The sequence below is a fragment of the Sinocyclocheilus rhinocerous genome, unplaced genomic scaffold, assembly GCF_001515625.1.
Source record: "Sinocyclocheilus rhinocerous isolate Xijiao unplaced genomic scaffold, SAMN03320098_v1.1 scaffold757, whole genome shotgun sequence".
Lineage (NCBI taxonomy): Eukaryota > Metazoa > Chordata > Actinopteri > Cypriniformes > Cyprinidae > Sinocyclocheilus > Sinocyclocheilus rhinocerous.
Genome location: NW_015662957.1, coordinates 572,180 through 587,823, shown reverse-complemented (window position 1 = coordinate 587,823; position 15,644 = coordinate 572,180). Strand labels below are relative to the sequence as shown.

The 15,644-nt window shown below is 36.5% G+C and overlaps 1 protein-coding gene across 5 annotated transcripts in view; it reads right to left on the bottom strand.

The window, feature by feature from the left end:
- The window catches only part of LOC107728631 (prickle-like protein 2), an 81,739-nt gene that overhangs the window by 12,562 nt on the left and 53,533 nt on the right, over positions 1–15,644 (bottom strand). For 4 of the 5 annotated variants that reach the window (XM_016538884.1, XM_016538885.1, XM_016538887.1 and 1 more), the window contains one exon: positions 10–193. In XM_016538884.1, coding sequence (XP_016394370.1) covers positions 10–193 — 184 coding nt within the window. Of the gene's footprint in view, positions 1–9; positions 194–7,845; positions 8,238–15,644 lie in introns of those variants that run through there. The other variant, XM_016538886.1, reaches the window with a different exon arrangement.

The following is a 15,644-nucleotide window of genomic DNA, read 5'->3' as shown; positions in this document are numbered from 1 at the left end:
TGTGTTTACCTGTTCAGGTTTGAGTCCGGGCGGCACCCAGGCATACTCCTCCAGAGCACAGCCCGAGTCATCATCGGATGTAGAGTTCCTCTGGAAGTCGTACATCATCTTGGTCACCGTCTTCTCCATCTCTAGAGGCATGACGGTCACAACATGCTCCTCTCGAGGGCACTTACAGTGGAGACAGATTTTCCTAAAATAGCCAAGAAAACAACTGTCAAAAAAACTATTTAAATAGTACACTCTGCCATTTGTTTATTTTCAAAGAAAAGCATCTCGGTTAACAGTCATGATTAGGTTATGTTAGACATTAGACCATTTAGACATTAGACCATTGAATGGACAGTTTACGCCATCTTCCATTTACTTTTCACATTTCACATTAATATATTATCTTATAAAAATAAGCTCTTCATCCTGAGTTGTCCAAGTCAACTCTGGAAACTATTTTATCTGGTTATGTCAGCATCTTTATGGTAAAATAAGTTTATTATATAGGCTAAACTTGCATGTCAGAATTTTCTGAATAAAATCACATTAACAGCAATTTATCTCAATAAGATGCATTTTTTTTGACACATTTAAACACTTATTTCTCAGCTCCCTCCCTCAAACAGTAAACTCATTTAACACAACAAAAGAATTAGCGATACATGAGATGCATACAACAAATTGACTTTGTGCTAATATAATCCCACTCTGTCTCTCTCCCGCTTTCCGTTTTTTTTAATTTTTTTAAATGGTGGGTGTTTACGCAGTTGGCTAGAGCAGTGCTGATTGGGGAGAACGGAGGTGCGCTCACTCTATTGGTTAGTAAGACTGCAACTCAAGGCTGGCAGTCATGCATATGCTCTGGAACAGAGTAATATCGCGTCCATATCGCAGGCTTTGCGATTAGGAAATCGCAACGTCTCAAATCGCGATTTCGATTCGATTTCGATTAAATCGCACAGCCCTAATCTCAAATTACAATTAAATCTCTCAAGCAACTCTCCCACACAGCTTTTCTCTTTTTATTCATTTGCTTTGTCAATCAACATATCCACATTTGGTTAGAACAAGAAGCAGCCCAAAGATTCCAACAAAATCCCTCAACGCATCCAATGACTCATGTCACGATGAAACACACACTCCACCAGTCAAACACGCAGCGTCTGGTTAGTGTCCAGACAAGCAGACACAGGCGTCAAGCTCTGCCAAAACCACACTTTCTGAGCAAGCCGGCCAGTTGGTCAGATTAACTAACCTCTTAGACCAAGGGAAGAGAAAACAAGCCGCCCACTTAGGGCCAATCCCATTAGCACCTCAGAGGCCTGACAGGCTGTAAGGTGTCAAAGACAGACACCGGCCAGTAACACAATGATTGACTGACGTTTTCACATCGGCCAGATGGTTAACTTAAGGACACGTTTAATCTCCAGAATCATCTACGTCAAAGAACTCTAGTTGCTATGGAAGCAAGACAGAAAAAATAGAGTCTGTTGGTTCAGTTTAAGCCATAAGTAGATCTGTGTCATCATGCTTCTACTGTCCTAAGGATACGAAGAGTGAGTCATAGTATTTCTTCTACAAGCTTGCAGTTGACATGTCTAAACCATCAAGTGCATTAACAAGCACTTAAATGTAAGATTTCATTTGGATTAAAACAATTATTTGTCTTTTCCAAATTTCATGGAAATACTCACCAGTCCTGTTTTTGTGATCTGACTAACAGATAATGGAACTGCAGCTTGGCTTTATCTAGCACACATACTGTATATGGCCTTGGCATTGTGCATTTGCTTCGAAAGTCAGAGGTGACATGCACCGTTTTAGGAACGCACTTATTGCTACAATTATTCAAATACTCATTGTGTCATACTCTGACTGTAGCTTAACTACACTAAAAGCCATTGTGACTCAATTATAAATAACACAATTACAGATTCCAAAACAGGGGTTTTTAAACTGCTTCCAGGGGGCTACACAGATAAATTTTGATTATGCCTTGTTAAACCTGTACCGTTAAAAAGTTTGGGGTCAGTAGAATGTGTTATAATTTTTTTTCCCAAGAAGTCTTTTCTGCTCCACAAGGCTGGAGTTGTGCTGCTTAATGTTTTTGCATTTAAGTAATCAGAATTCTTTCATGAATACAAATTTAAAAGAACAGGATTTATGTCTAATATAAATCTTTTGTAACACTATAAATGTCTTTTGAAGTGCTAATTTCTTTAAAAAACAACAAATTTTGAATGGTAGTGTACTCTTTTTACATGAAATTCATATCTTTCTAAAATTTCCAGCAATGACTGTATTCATTTTAGAATGTTATTTCATACTAGTTGAGTCTCTATAGTATTTAAATAACACCATACAAAGACTTGTTAAACATCCCATCTGGACTTAATTTACGAATAAATTCTGTTAGGTCTCTCAGGGAAAGTTTCTCTATGACTCCCTGCAGAAAAGTCAAAACTTACAGACAACAAACAACCTCAGGTGTCTGATTATAAAGGCCACTTTAATAACATTAAAGTCACGATGCAACAAAAGTAGCAGCAGACTCTTTCATATTGTGATGTAGATCCCAGTGAAATGAACTACCTGAAAAAATGCAGGGACTTGATTTTAATGCGAGCTTGCAGTCGATTTTACGTAATGGGTGGGTTTTATGCGATCAAAAAGACTGGCATGTGTCACCCCAGAGAATTCCACTGTTTCACCGGAAGATCTAGTTATGAGAATGCTACAACAAGGTCAACAAGGTCAAAAAAAATTCATTTCATGCTGACTATAATAATAATGTTGGCAAATAACATTCCAGTAAAATAAAACTCAAAAGAAAAACATTCCTTCACGTCAATGAAGGGGTACTTACTAATAGGGGCTATGGGGGTAACATGAGACAAAAACGGGTTGGGAAACACTGGCCTAGAACACAATAGTTCACTTATAAATATTTAAGATGAAGGAAACAAAAACAACCTATAAATGGATAAAGTGCTTTAAAACCTGCATGAACCTCAAGTAGTTTAAAAGCAACTCTTTGAATCAAAATGAAAGACTCAGACTAGATAGGAGGTAACGGTGAGCAGACTTATATATAGGCCATGCAGCTGGTCTCTCTGCAGTTCCAACACCCTTGAGCAAGGACAATTCACCTGCATTACTTGAGGGCGGCAACTTCACAACTCGCATTAATATTGAACAGTCACAGGAACATGGAGGCCCTCACAAACAGTCCATCTGTGAATACCAAATACTGTTAAGAAACTTATCCGCTCTCTCCAACAGTGCTTGGTCTTTCTGCAGAGCATAACAACTAGGGCTGGGTATCGATTCAGATTTCCGATTCGATTTCGATTCGCAAGCTCTCAATTAGATTAGATTAGATTTTTTTATTACATTCAGTGAATATAGTTTTACTACAAATGCTATTGATATATGAACAGTAAACATCAGTTTACAAATGGTGAATTAATAAAAAGAAATTAAGAGCCACAGGCCTGTATTTTAAACCTAGGCCTATTCTTTTTTTGTATAGGGTCCTTTTTTTAAACTATAATAGGGCCCAATAAAATGTTCTTCTTAATTTTTCTAGTAATCAGATGAAGGCATAAATCATTAATTTAATTTATCCTAATCAAATGAAAATTAAACCCTTTTATTTTTTTGGCATACAAAGTGCTGCACAACATAGGTTTACTGTTAAAATTTAAAAGAAAGCAAATGTGATTATTCCTTTAAAAATAAATATTTATTAATATTTATTAGTAGTAGTAGTAGTAGTAGTAGTAGTAGTAGTAGAATTGTTGTTACATTGAGTCTTAAAGGTATAGTTCACCCAAAAATGAAAATTCTGTCATTATTTACTCACCCTCATGTCGTTCTAAACCCGTAAGACCTCCGTTCATCTTCGGAACACAAATTAAGATATTTCTGAAGGAATCTGAGAGCTCTCTGACCCTCCCATAGACAGCAAGGGTCCTTACACGATCAAGGTCCAGAAATGTAGCAAGGACATTGGTAAAATAATTCATGTGACATCAGGGGTTCAATCATAATTTTACGAGCTACGAGAATACTTTTTGAGCGCAAAAAAAAAAAAAAAAAGACTTTATTCAACAATTCGTCTCCTCCGCATCACCCTAGCACCATTTTGGAGAGTATCCACTGAACGTAAATTGCATATGCCGTTTTGTGTCAGCTGTGCCACGCGGATACGCCGTTTACGTCGTTTACGCTTTGATTTGAACGAAAACAACGTATCCGCGTGGCACAGCTGACAAAACAGGACTAATCAAATCTTGTTTTAAATGTTTTCTGAAATAAATATTGGAAAAGATCGATTCGCGGCTTTTGAGAATCGATATCGATTCGACGTAATTTAAAAAAACGATTAATCGAAAAATCTTTTTTTTGCCTAGCCCTAATAACAACTAAAGTGCGGAAAACAAAAACAAAAAGTAAGCACTACAGAGCAATCCGGCACTCTTGGGAAGTGTAGTCTTTTACCAGAACATTTTCATCTAAATTTTATTAACTAAAAATGCATGCATATCTGGAAAGGATGAACCCATTTTTTGATTTCTGGGATTACTATAAAAGAGTTCCATGGAGATGCTGGTCTGGTCCAGATAAATGAACTGGACAAAAATGAGGTCAGCGTAACTCCCTTCTCAACCACGCAGAACGGATTGAGTGAAACTCCTTCCATGTTTTGACATGCATCGCACATGACTGCTAATTCCAGGCTCAATACCACTCCATGGTCCATTGATAATGCTTTTCCAATCATCTAAATGTGATTTGAGTTAAAAAGGACGCTGGGTTGCAACTATGCATGCTGATTTCATTACAAACGTCATGCTAAGACCAAGTCAGTATGATCTGCTAGCCTGCACTGAGAGCCTTTAGAAAGGATTTGTCCTACATAGCAAATATGGAAGACTGGGAATGTAATCTAGGGATGACACAGAAGGTTGTTATGCCCCTGAGGCATCTAGGCGGAACAGGGTAAATGTGATTTATGATCTGATCGGACAATTGCTTATTGTGGGTTAATCATTGCATTTTTAAATTGTTCAGACAACAACAGATGTGGACTTATTGTTAGCTCGAGGGAAACTTATCCCCTTGAAAACCAGGCCTATGCCACCACCAGACTATCTCATCTAATTCTTTTTAACAATAGCCTATGGCTAGACACAGTGGCAGTCGTCATCTTTAATACAACTGCCATTTAAAAAAAGTGAGAAACCAGGTCTGCTGTAGCCAGTGTAAAAGGACGCTGGGTTGCAACTATGCATGCTGATTTCATTACAAACGTCATGCTAAGACCAAGTCAGTATGATCTGCTAGCCTGCACTGAGAGCCTTTAGAAAGGATTTGTCCTACATAGCAAATATGGAAGACTGGGAATGTAATCTAGGGATGACACAGAAGGTTGTTATGCCCCTGAGGCATCTAGGCGGAACAGGGTAAATGTGATTTATGATCTGATCGGACAATTGCTTATTGTGGGTTAATCATTGCATTTTTAAATTGTTCAGACAACAACAGATGTGGACTTATTGTTAGCTCGAGGGAAACTTATCCCCTTGAAAACCAGGCCTATGCCACCACCAGACTATCTCATCTAATTCTTTTTAACAATAGCCTATGGCTAGACACAGTGGCAGTCGTCATCTTTAATACAACTGCCATTTAAAAAAAGTGAGAAAACAGGTCTGCTGTAGCCAGTGTTATTAAAGTAAACTAAAACCATATATATATATATATATATATATAAACACACACATTTCTGTTACTTGAAATGAAAACATTAGCTGAAATAAAATAAATAAATAAAAACACAAAATTACTAAAACTTTAACAAATTACAATGAACAGAAAAAAAGTAATTTGAAATATTAGTATAAACTATTATTGTATCTCAATGGTAAAATAACACTGGTTGTAGCTTCCAGTCTCTGATGAGGCTCCCAGGCTTTTCCGTGGCATCATTCTGGATGAATTAAACAAGCTTTTTAAAGGGCAACACACAGTGGAGAAGCTGGTCACAGCTGAGTGCTAGTGAAAACCAATACACCATCTTCTCTCACTTATCTTTTGTGTATATGCAACGGTGTACACTTTTCCCACATTAAACATTGGTGACCACTTTTTGAATCTGTTGATTTCATATTCAAAGCATTGTTTTGTGATTTTGACTGAGTTTGTGCTTCAATAATATAGACTACAAGACCGCTGTATTCACAGGAAGACTGTACTGTAGTCACATTTCTGAGCCCTCCCATAATGTAAACACTGACATAAGTAATTGAAACAAGACAACACTCATGACTGATGGCCTACTACTATATGAACTTAGGTAAATAAATCAATTATTCAAAGAAAAAGAAATCAGTTTAATGGAGGCTGCTTCAAATGGGCGAGGGGTGCAGGAGGAAGCAATATTGATTTAATCGAAATAGTGCTGTAAATGAAGATGAATTCTGCCCATAACATCCCATTGACAGCAAGCAAGCGAAGCATTAAAACAGTGATGGAAAGCCGAGACATTCCGCATATTGGTTCTTTTGATGGTTAAACTGATACAGCTAATTTTACGTTATTTAATAATGGCGTCACAACGTCATCCTGGACAGCTAAATTTTTAACCAACTGTTTTGTACGTGTTGACGAAACAGTCACACATTACACATTGTAACCATATATCCATTATGTTTTATTTGTAACATTTCTGATGTTCAGCTTTTACCTTTCACGCATCAGTAAAATGCACGGCCTACTCCAAAAGCTCTTAAAGGTCAGCTCTGTTCACAATAATTACAAATATAACTATATATAACAGTAACTCTATTAATATATGATAACATTCCGTTTATTATATGCGTGAACGTCGAGCTGCTCTAAGTGTCTGTCACTTTAAATTCCTCAGTGGATTCCGATTGGCTGTCAATTTTATAGTTCATCAGCAACATAAAATCAAAATTCTGAAAGTGATCTCAATTATATAGGCTAGTTCCTCTGTGTCCTTACCATTACAGCGGTGGCGTGGACTTTTCTATTCTAACAGAATTAGAAAGATTATAAAAACGTTGTAGCCTAGTCATTAGTTACTGGTGTGAACGGGCCTTTACAGTGAGCGTATTAATCGATTCGCGTCTCAACTCAAATAGCATAAGTCCGAAATTGACTGTTCTCGGTTCAATAAGCTGTTAACTTGAGAACCGCCTGGACCGATTCGTGAACTAATCATTCAGCCCGGTTTCTTGACCCTGGTCAACCAATTCACTAAAAAGATCCGACTCATAAGAACGATTCACTGACGAATCGGGTAGCTTCATAATAAACTACGATCTGCAAACGCGATAAGCGCGAGTGTATGTGGGGTGAGGAAAATCCTATGTACGAATTCAACAGCAGCTGTCTGGGTTTTCTTTCTCTGCTGGGTATTATTCTCCACTTTGTCCCTTCATGTGTTAATCCAACAAAACACCACCAAACAAAGGCTTAATCCGACTAACTGGAACAGGTCAACTAGATTGAAGATAGAAGGTAACAGTGAAAAGTTGTAGCCTATTCATTTCGGTCTTTAACAGCCATTTTCGCAATCTTGCTAGATGAAATCAAAGACGTATAAAAAGGTAAACCCCACAAAAGACTGCTCTCCAATAACAGTATATTTAACAGACGCGTAGATCAGTAAAGTTAACCAACCTAAAGAAAACCAGGATCTGCGTTTGATTTATAAAATGAAGTATTGATCAACTTTTTGGAATACCTCGACCACATCACGCAGTGAACGCAGAATTCAAACTGCAGACCCGATTAAAGCAACAGAGAGCCACAAACGCTTACCTTTTACCATGAACGAAGATAAGAGAGTTTGATGTCTTCCGTCGTGAATCGATCAAAGCACGGGCTACACATCTCCAGCATTAAAAGCGATCAGTTGGCGCACTTTCACTTCTCCAGTCTCCACAAACAAGCTCTCGCTTCGATTCAGTCCGCACGGCTTTGTGAAGCACTACTGCCCAGCTTTAGTTCGGTACAAAGGTATCGTCCAGGAAAGACATGCCTCAAGCTCCGATGCTTTTGATAAAACATCTACAATAACGTGAAAGCACGAAGCGTCCCCGCAGATCTAGCGCGATTCTCGGTGATAGTTCCACCAGTTAAAGCCATGAACAGCCTGCGCTTCTCGTCAATAACAGGCTATGAGACCTCAGTGAACCATGGCTTGGACTCGACTGGCTAGCTGTTCGCTCTGCCCACTCGAGCTTGTGAATGGTAATGAGCGTCCATCATGCCAGCAAGTCAACGTTCCTACATTAGTTTAATTAGCGACGTGAATAGCTGGTGTTGTTGGAATCATTTACATGCAAATCAGTCACTTTCCCTCCAACTGTAAAGACCCCAAGCAATACACGGATTTCACAAGGCAAAAGGAAACTGAGGAGGGGAAAGAACGCCGTTTATATGTAAATGATGTGGTTTTGTAATATTTATAAACGGTAGGCCTATATGTGATGCATTAGCTTAATTTCATTTCCATATAAACAAGTTTTTTTTTCTGATGTCAACTTTTTCTTTATTAGCTACATTTAATTATATTTTCTCTTTTTAAATTTATATTTTCCCCTATACCACAGAGCACATTTGAACATCTCACAGAACTTTATGCATAAAAATTATGCACAGTTTGCAAAATTAAAGGGGTGCCATTATTTCCTTATTTACCACATGACACATTTCACCTACTCTCCCCTTATCCGAAATCTCCCAGAGTCAAAGACCACCAAAAACCAACACAGAAGATTCTGATGCTTAACAGCCTGGTTGGGTAAATCAATACTCCTATCAAAAGCCTTCTCACAACACCAGTTTGCAACAAAGAGGGAAAAACAGGAATTCGACAACAGCGGTTAAATTACTTAATAAAACGTCTATAAATCTATTTAAATGCAGCTGGCTCTTTAACTTCCAGGTGGCTTAAGTCGTCGGTGTGGATGTGCATCCATCTGAAAGAAGGGTATCTCTTATTGGACTGTGCTTCTCTCTTTCAGCCTGAGCCAAACCCGTATCAATTACCCCCGTCCCAGTGCTGTAGGCTTTGGAGTAACATGCACTGACAGCCACAAGCTCACTGACATGCCTGGCTACAAGCCTACGCTGCTATAGAAATCCAGTAAACACAGTGCTCTCCAAGTCAAGAGGCTGATTGGCTTTTTTTATGATCGCATAAGGTGTGTGTTAAATCACAGTATTTTGCCTGTCTAACATCAAAAGACCACAATACAGCCTGAAGTACATGGATCTAAAGAAGCACAGTGCAGCTGAATGCATGACAGTTTTACCATATAAAACCTTGAATTCACCTTCACACCAGTGTTATTTTAGTATTTATAGTTTTTATGGATCCTTTGGATTTTTATATTTTCAGTTTTCATTTTAAATTTTGTTTGATTTTTTAGTAATTTTGTCATGTGTTTTTGTAATTTTTATTAGCTATGTAGTTTTAATTTATATTTCAGATTCAGATTTGTTTGATTAATTTCCAGTCAATTTTAGTTTTTTTACATCTAATATTTATATTTTATTTTATTTCAGCTTTATTTCAATTAACTTGTTAAGTGGTTAACTGGAAGTTACCTCACCGCAGACAGGGAAAAACTGTAAATGTTTAACATTGCATTATATGTTTCTATATGTAATTTTACTGTTATGTACTGTCAAATTTATGTTTGGACTTTAAAACTATGAATTACCAATTTAAAGTGAAAACAGTTTTATTAATATTTTGAATTTGTTTTTTTATCTGAACATTTTCTATTTTCATTTGAAATTTAGTTGATCTTTTAGCCATTTATTATATTTTTATATAGTACCATTAATATTTCAGTTTTAGTTAAGGTTTATGATTTATCAGTCATTTTAGTGGTTCAGCTTGAACTTATTTAAGTTAGTTGCTAAGCCAACATTTCTAATTTTCGTTTAATTTAAGTTTCACATCTAATATTTAGAGTTTTATATATAGTTTTATTTTATTTCAGCTTTACTTCACTTAAAAATGTTTTATTCATTTTAGTTTTTTGTTTATTTAATTTTTTTAGTCGGTGTAAATTTGGTTTTGTTTGAATAAGAAACGCAAAAGGTGCAATAAAATGGATGTCATTTAATTTCATGAAGGCACCAAACCCCCTTTAGCAAACTTGCTGATGGCTATCATTCTCAGTCAACACTGGGGCAGCTGTACAGCTCAACAGCTGATTGCCGAGGAATGCTTACATCTCTTTTTCTGGTGTGACCTCAGGATGAGATAACCAAATTCCATCTGGGGAATGGGCTTCAAGGAATCAAGGTACAGCAAACCACCTCCTCCACATTCAGTGCAGTTTTTTTTTTTTTTTTTGCTGTATGCTTCTAATATTCTGATTATGGAGTTGTTTTTAATATAATCCATGCCTTGGATAGTTTTATGCCTGGACGTTCTTCTCGCATGTCAGGTTGAATTACATGGGGAAAAAATGCGGTATATGTGATTGTGGTATAAAAAAAAAAAGTGAAATCCTTTTCATGGGTTACAACAGAGACTTTGCTTGAAATTCAATTTGCTTTGGAGTTTTGTTAACTATTTACAGTCTGCACATGCGAAGAAAGGGAAGAAAAGACAGGCTGTGTAATACATTAAGTGGTCCAGAGCTGCATTGGGACCCTGAGCTCCTGTATGACCTTGTGGATTAGCTGGCTATTTCTGCCCCACTTCTTCCACTTTGAAAGGGCTCTTCACTGTACGGAAGTACTGCTGTGCCACATCCATCAAAGCATCAGATTAAAAGGAGGACAGCAGCTGCAGAGCACGATGGGAAGTTTTCTGAGCCATCCACATGCATTTTTCTGACTCAACCCAGAAGTGGAGCACATTTGCTTTGACAGTAGTGAGGAAGTTTTTTTACCGCACTGAAGAGTTACAAGTGGCGATACAACATGACACATGGACTATTATATTGTACATTTAATGGCGCACTTGGCTTGTTTTAAGATGGAACAATAAAGTGTCTCTAAAAATACCCGAAGCATTCGAGCTGCACTGATGATTCATCTACTCCAAACATCTCTCTCTCTCTCTCCATCTTGCACATAGCAATCATATGCACGAATATAAACCTGTGCTTTCAGTCAGAACAATGTGAGGGGGCTGGGTCAGTGACTCTCAAAGGGTCTTACATCACATTCCGGGGCCCATTTCACTGAACTTCCATTCATTCACTACTAGAAGATCCACTCAGAGATGGTTGTAGGTGTTACATCCCACAGCACAGTCATGTTATTTCTCACAAAATACACAGGAGATGGTCTTGCCAGTGGTCTTTTTATACAGTTAAGAACTATATGCACTTAAGTTGGCATGATGTTACCAGCAAGCTACTGAAATCCTTGAAGTTTTAGTAAAGTCGAGAATAGATAAACTGCACTGTAAAAATGCTACAATAAAAACTGTTAATGGTTAACTAAGTTACCTTACCATATACGGTGAAAAGCTGTACATGGTTTAACATCGCATTTTAATGTAATTTTACTGTAAACTACTGTCCAATTCATAGTTTTTGCATGTTAAAGCTATGAATTACCATGGCATTTAGGGTAAAAAAAACAATAAAAGGACAATACTCTGCATGATACATGACGTACATTTTATGAATCACCAAGGACCAAGGTTTCATCTAAAAATTTTCTTTATTGTTCTACTGAAGAAAAAAAGTCACCTACATCTTGGATAGCCAGAGGGTGAGTAAATTAACAGCAAATTTTCGAGTGAACTATCACTTTAATGTTTATTGCACATCATCACATTAGCAAATATGTAATTTTACTGTATAATACTGTCAAATTTATGGGTTTTGCATGATAAAACTACGGATTACCATATAATTTATGGTGAAAAACAGTAAAAGGACATTAGCCTGCATGACACATGACATATATGATTATGTTTTATGTATATAATTTTGTTCCTTGTCATTTTGTTATCAGTAATGTACATTAGGGTGTTTTGTGACCATTTTCTGTTTATTAATGAATGTTTATTGCATTATTTTAGAATCATTATGGTGTTTTGGCCATGTTTTATAGAAAGGCCACTCACAATAAACTGATTCATCGTGTGACACTTTTATTGCGTCACCTGTATTGTTTTGGTAAAAAGCAGGTAAAAAGTAGATTTTGGTAAATTCAATAATTTTTTTATTAAACGTGGTTGTAAATTGTACAATATGGCACCAATATGCCATATATTATGGAGAATTTCTGGCAACCTTAGATGCTTGGGTTTAACAGGATTTTTTACAGTATGGACCAGTTTTTTCATGTTCATATATAATGCAAATATCATGCAAACTTACAAAACAGAACAAAAGAGGAATATTTTGATATTTATACCATTTAATGCATGGAAATTCTTGAGAACATGGAGCTTCCCCATAGCGATTTGCAATGGTTTTAAAGCAGCAAGTTACATTTTAAAGTTAAATAAATGGGTGCTCAAGTATGCCCTGTTTAAATATTTAGTTTGGGGAGACTGCAGCAGCCAAGGAACAGTCCTTTACACAGAGCAGAAACTCAGATAGGCCTGACATGTCCGGAAGAGAGAAAGAGTCAGATGAAGAGGAACGGTAAGATAAATGTGCACAATAAGTTTGTTTAGATATATTTCGGCAGAAAATAGAAACTACAGTTGAGTCACACTTATGCTCCACTTCATGACTGATAACCTTGTGTCATTATATCACCTTAAACCTTCCCAACATATTTAAAAAGCCATTTCTCTATGTTTTTTAAATCATTTATTTAGTTAGATTATATGCTGTTTACCTCACATTTCAGCAAAGTAGCTCTGGTGAAATCTAAATACATTCTTTGATCCTTATACAAATGGCCAAAAATGTTTGGATCAATATTTAAACCACACTTATAAATATCATTGCATTAAACAACCAAGTGGAATTTATTTTTAAGACTGATAGCATACAATTTTCATCACCCATCTGGTAAATGTATTATCAGAGACGTAAGACCTCTCTGCCCAAAATGCTCTACATACACTTCCTTCTTACGGACAAACCATGTCAGGACTCACTTTCAACAATTCATCTTTAAAAGAGATATATTACCTCTGGACTAGCTCTGGCCTGCACCTTTGAGATTTCCAGCGGCGGAAAAACAAGAATACTGGTATCCATTATATTTTGATTTCACCCAGAAATGGTCAACAATTTATTAGAGGAGAGAGGCTCGGCTGCTATGGAAACAACAGAAGATAAAATAAAAAGGACAAAAGAGCATTCCAGGAATGATATAACAAAGAGAAGGAGACTTATTAGAGAAGACTTTATCTAAACTATTCATTATGGCTGTTAATCTGTTAAGAGCTTAAATGGCATATGGTGAAGGAAGAAATGGAATTAATTTGTGTTGCTGCTACAAATCCACAAGATAGAAGAACAAGCATGAGACATGGCTGAAAATGAACTAATTCAATTATAGATGAGAAAAGATTAGAAAAAGAGAAAATAGCATATTGAACAGTGACATGAGTAGCAGGTGAGAAGTACAAATCGAAATCTGAAAAGTGCATAAAAATAAAATCTGATAATAAACTCTCGTCCAAAAACTCTGGCTTTTATTTGGCTTAATGGAAGAGGTTCTTTGGAGGGCAGCTGTGCCTTGTACAATTTTTATACACTACTGTTCAAAAGTTTAGGGTCAGTAAGTTTTTTTGTTTCAGCAAGTTTCAGCAAGGATGCATTAAATTGATCAAAAGTGACAGCAAAGACATTTATAATGTTACAAAAAAATTATATTTCAAATTAATGCCTTTTTTTAAAACTTTCTATTCAACAAAGAATCCTGAAAAAAAGTATCACGTTTCCACAAAAACTGCACAACTGTTTTCAGCTGATAGGCTAATAAAAGAAATGAGCATATAAAATGATTTCTGAAGGATCGTATGACACTGAAGACTGGAGTATTGGCTGTTGAAAATTTAGATTTGGCATCACAGGAATAAATTCCATTTTAAAATGTTAAAACTGAAAACGGTTCCAATTGTAATACTATTTCACAATATTACCCTTTTGACCAAATAAATGCCACTTTGGTAAACATAAGAGACTTCTTCTAAACATTTTAAAAATTATACCGACCCCAAACTGTATAATTTATCATATTCAGGAAGTAAGAGTTAAAATATAAAAACATGAGAAAAGAGCGAGGTGATAAATCTACATAGAAACAGAGTGAGAAAGAAAGACGGACTTTATTTTCCCATATTAGCTCCATAAATCCTCTTTGCTATTCAACAGTCCTCAACTCTCTAAATCTTGCCCTGTGGTCTGTGCTTATTTACATTTCCTTCATATGAATTGAAGAAGAAAGTTACCCCCTACATGGCATTAATGGCCCAGGCAGGCATCAAGCAGAAAGGGGAACACACACACCTACCATTTTGGTGTGTTTATTTAAACTGCAAGTGATGGGTGATGGAGTGTTTGTGTGTGTGTGTGAGAGACACGGAGAAGGTTTGGTGTTAAACTGCAGGTCTTGGTCCACTTCACACATATCTACACTCTTAGTATGCTTTTCACAGTGCGCTTGTTTCTCGCAGACTCCTTCTGCTTCATACACAGACGCTCCTCTGTATGTGACGTCCCGAAGATGGATCAGAGCACAGGGCTAGAGGGGAGTTATACATGCACCCCAAACCTCTTAGCCTTGGAATTAAAAAACCCTTCTTTGTCTTTACTAATTGTCCTTACTTACTAAGAAACTGAGGCACTGTGGGAATTGTCAGGCCAGATCTGATCCACATATGGAAAACAGCCCTTCTGCCACACAATGGCATTGACTGGAGCCGTTCCAAATCTCCACAGTCTACTTAAGCGAGCTGCCAGTGATTAAATATGGAGATTACTCCGGGATGGCGATGTGAGATCCAGAGCAGATATATAAGATATGTAATATTTGTATTCATGTTGGTTTGAAAACAATATCCAAAATTTACATTTAATTAATCAAAAATGTAATGTGGTGTAAGTAAAAAGTAATAACCATAGTTTCTTTACAGGATACATGTTAATGTGAACATCTTAGTCATTATTTTTATATTTTTCATATTATAGCTTTGAAATCTTTTTAAGGTAAAAGGGTATTTTTTTAAACCTATTATAATAAATGAATAATATTCACAAGTTTTCAGAGAGTTGCACAACATGACTTAAATTTAAATCACTTTGTCATAAAAAGGTCAAATGATCAGATATTTAAAAATGCGTTACTAAAACTCAAACTGTACACACACTCACACACACATTGAGTTTCCATGTTTTATGGGGACATTCTATAGGTGTAATGGTTTTTATACTGTACAAACTGTATTTTCTATCGCCCTACACCTAAATCTACCCCTTACAGAAAACTTTCTGCATTTTTAGAACTTCATTTTGTATGATTAATAAGCTTGTTTCCTCATGGGGACCAAAAAAATTACCTCACAAGTAGGGATGCAACGATACCATTTTTTCAGAACCGATCCGATAACGAAAATTCTGAGTATCTGCCAATACAGATCCGATCCGATCCGATACCAGTGCAGCTTTTTA